The sequence below is a fragment of the Colobus angolensis genome, unplaced genomic scaffold, assembly GCF_000951035.1.
Source record: "Colobus angolensis palliatus isolate OR3802 unplaced genomic scaffold, Cang.pa_1.0 Scaffold299, whole genome shotgun sequence".
Taxonomy (NCBI): Eukaryota; Metazoa; Chordata; class Mammalia; order Primates; family Cercopithecidae; genus Colobus; species Colobus angolensis.
This window is the reverse complement of record NW_012116254.1, coordinates 2,558,577-2,560,701: the sequence shown is the minus strand read 5'-3', so window position 1 is coordinate 2,560,701 and position 2,125 is coordinate 2,558,577. Positions and strand designations below refer to the sequence as shown.

Genomic DNA, 2,125 nt, shown 5'->3' with positions numbered 1-2,125 from the left:
TCCACAATCACAGTAAATTGCCTTGCTAATTGACTGCTATTTTATGCCATACAGAAAGTACATCTTGTGTTGAAAGGTTATAGATCTGTGCTTGCGTTTTTTTAAGGTTACCCATAGATGGTTGTATTGGAAGAAGGTTTTTTCAAAGTCCTGCTCATATCAGTTTGTTGAAAGAAATGAAGAGACGTTTGACCGAGGTGGCTGACTTCCACCATGCTGCAAGCAAGGCCCTCCGTGTTCCAGCAGAGGGCAGTGAAGGGCTGCCAGAGAGCCAGTCTGGCACCCCTGGTTACCTGACTTCACCAGAACTGCACAAGGAGCTGGTGAGGTGAGTATGGTTATTTAGCCTCTTACATTGTTGTCTGCAGCACAGGTACTATGCTGGAGCAGTTAACTGTGTTACAAACTGCTGGATGTTATTCTCTTAACATGGTTAGATTGAGTATGGAAGGTGGCTTTGATATAGATTTGCATCTTGAAATGTTTCTCTTTTATGTTCCTCAAGAGAACTGAATCAACAGTTTGGATGTACTTGTGTTGAGTGCCTGTAGTCTGAGTGATAAATCCTCTTCTACTTCTGTGTGTAAAAATAGAAATAAACCAAATTTTATCATAGCAGGTAAACAATGATTAAAGCCTACTAGAAAGCCTGGGCAACATAGTGAGACCGTATCTCTACAAAAAAAAAAAAAAATTAGCCAAGCCTGGTAGCATGCACCTGTGGTCCCAGCTACTTGGGAGGCTGAGATGGGAGGATCCCTTAAGCCCAGAAGGTTGAGGCTACAATGAACCATAATCATGCCACTGCACTCCAGCCTGGGCAACAGAGTGAGACTCCGTTTCAAAAAAACCTTGCTAGAATACTTCTTTTTCTAAGAAGGAGTGTCTCACTATGTTGCCCAGGCTGGAGTGCAGTGGCTATTCATAGGCACGATCATAGTGAGATGATCATAGTGCACGTCAGCCCCAAACTCCTGGGCCCAAGTGATCCTCCTGAGCAGTTGAGACTGCAGGTGTGTGCCACCACACATAGCCTAGAATAGCTCTTCAAAAGAAACAAATGACTGAGGCAGGGCTCTTTAAGTTGGTTCATCCTCCACCGGATTCAGGGATCCACCTAGGATGAGGGGTCTAGTAATCTCCCAAAAATATGTGCCCTATAAAATCAGGGTACAATATTTGTTTCCTGTAAAAGGTTAAGAACTCTGAAGGTAGGTTTGGATTCCTTTTGCACTATTCCTTCATCTTTCATTTATAAGTTTGAGATAAACCAAATACTAGTCTTACAAATAAGACTTAATAAAAATGGCTCTTAAGAATTAATCCTGAATACCCAATAGCTCGATGAGGCCCCCATTTCAACTAGCACTGAGGCCTCAGGTTTACTTGCCCTCAACCTTTTAGGGCTCTCTCTCAGCCTCCAGAATGATTTCTCCCCTTATGTTGCTTGTTGAAGGAGAACTTCTTTTTAACCAGCCTTAAGCAGTGGAAGGCTTTCTCTGTGAACATTTTAGATAAGCCAAGAAAGTCTTTGATATTCCCTTCTGCCTCTGTTATGTTCCCCTTCCTGGTATGTGTTCATAAAGTGGCCATCTATTTCACTGAGTCAGAAACTGGAGGAGAGAACTACCTAACAACCTCTTCCCTGTAAGAACCCCAAAGCCCTGTCCTTGTCTCTGTTCCTGGACTGGCTGTTGCAGTGGTAAAGGAGGTAATTTTCCACTTTATTGAGTAAAGTCAGGCCAGGCCACCTCCCAGTCCCCCACCCAGTAATTTGTGTGTTTGCTGACTATTTTTCTAGTACTGCTGGTAAAAAGAAAACAAAATAAAAATGAAGGAAGTATCATATTTTTTAAAAGGTTTTTACTGGAAAATTGGAACTTTTTTTTTTGAGGCAAGGTCTTGCTCTGTCACCCAGGCTGAAGTGCAGTGGCGCAATCTTGGCTCACTGCAACCTCTGCCTCCCAGATTCAAGTGATTCTCCTGCCTCAGCCTCCTGAGTAGCTGGGATTACAGGTGTGCACTACCACGTCTGGCTCATTTTTGTATTTTTAGTAGAGATGAGAATTTCACCATGTTGGTCAGGCTTATCTCGAACTCCTGACCTTGTGATCTGCCCACCTCA

At 43.2% G+C, this 2,125-nt stretch overlaps 1 protein-coding gene across 1 annotated transcript in view; it reads left to right on the top strand.

Annotated features, from left to right (window-relative positions):
• EPG5 (ectopic P-granules autophagy protein 5 homolog (C. elegans)) overlaps window positions 1-2,125 on the top strand; it is a 125,634-nt gene that overhangs the window by 66,460 nt on the left and 57,049 nt on the right. The window contains 1 exon segment of the mRNA XM_011949334.1: window positions 107-349. Coding sequence (XP_011804724.1) covers window positions 107-349 — 243 coding nt within the window.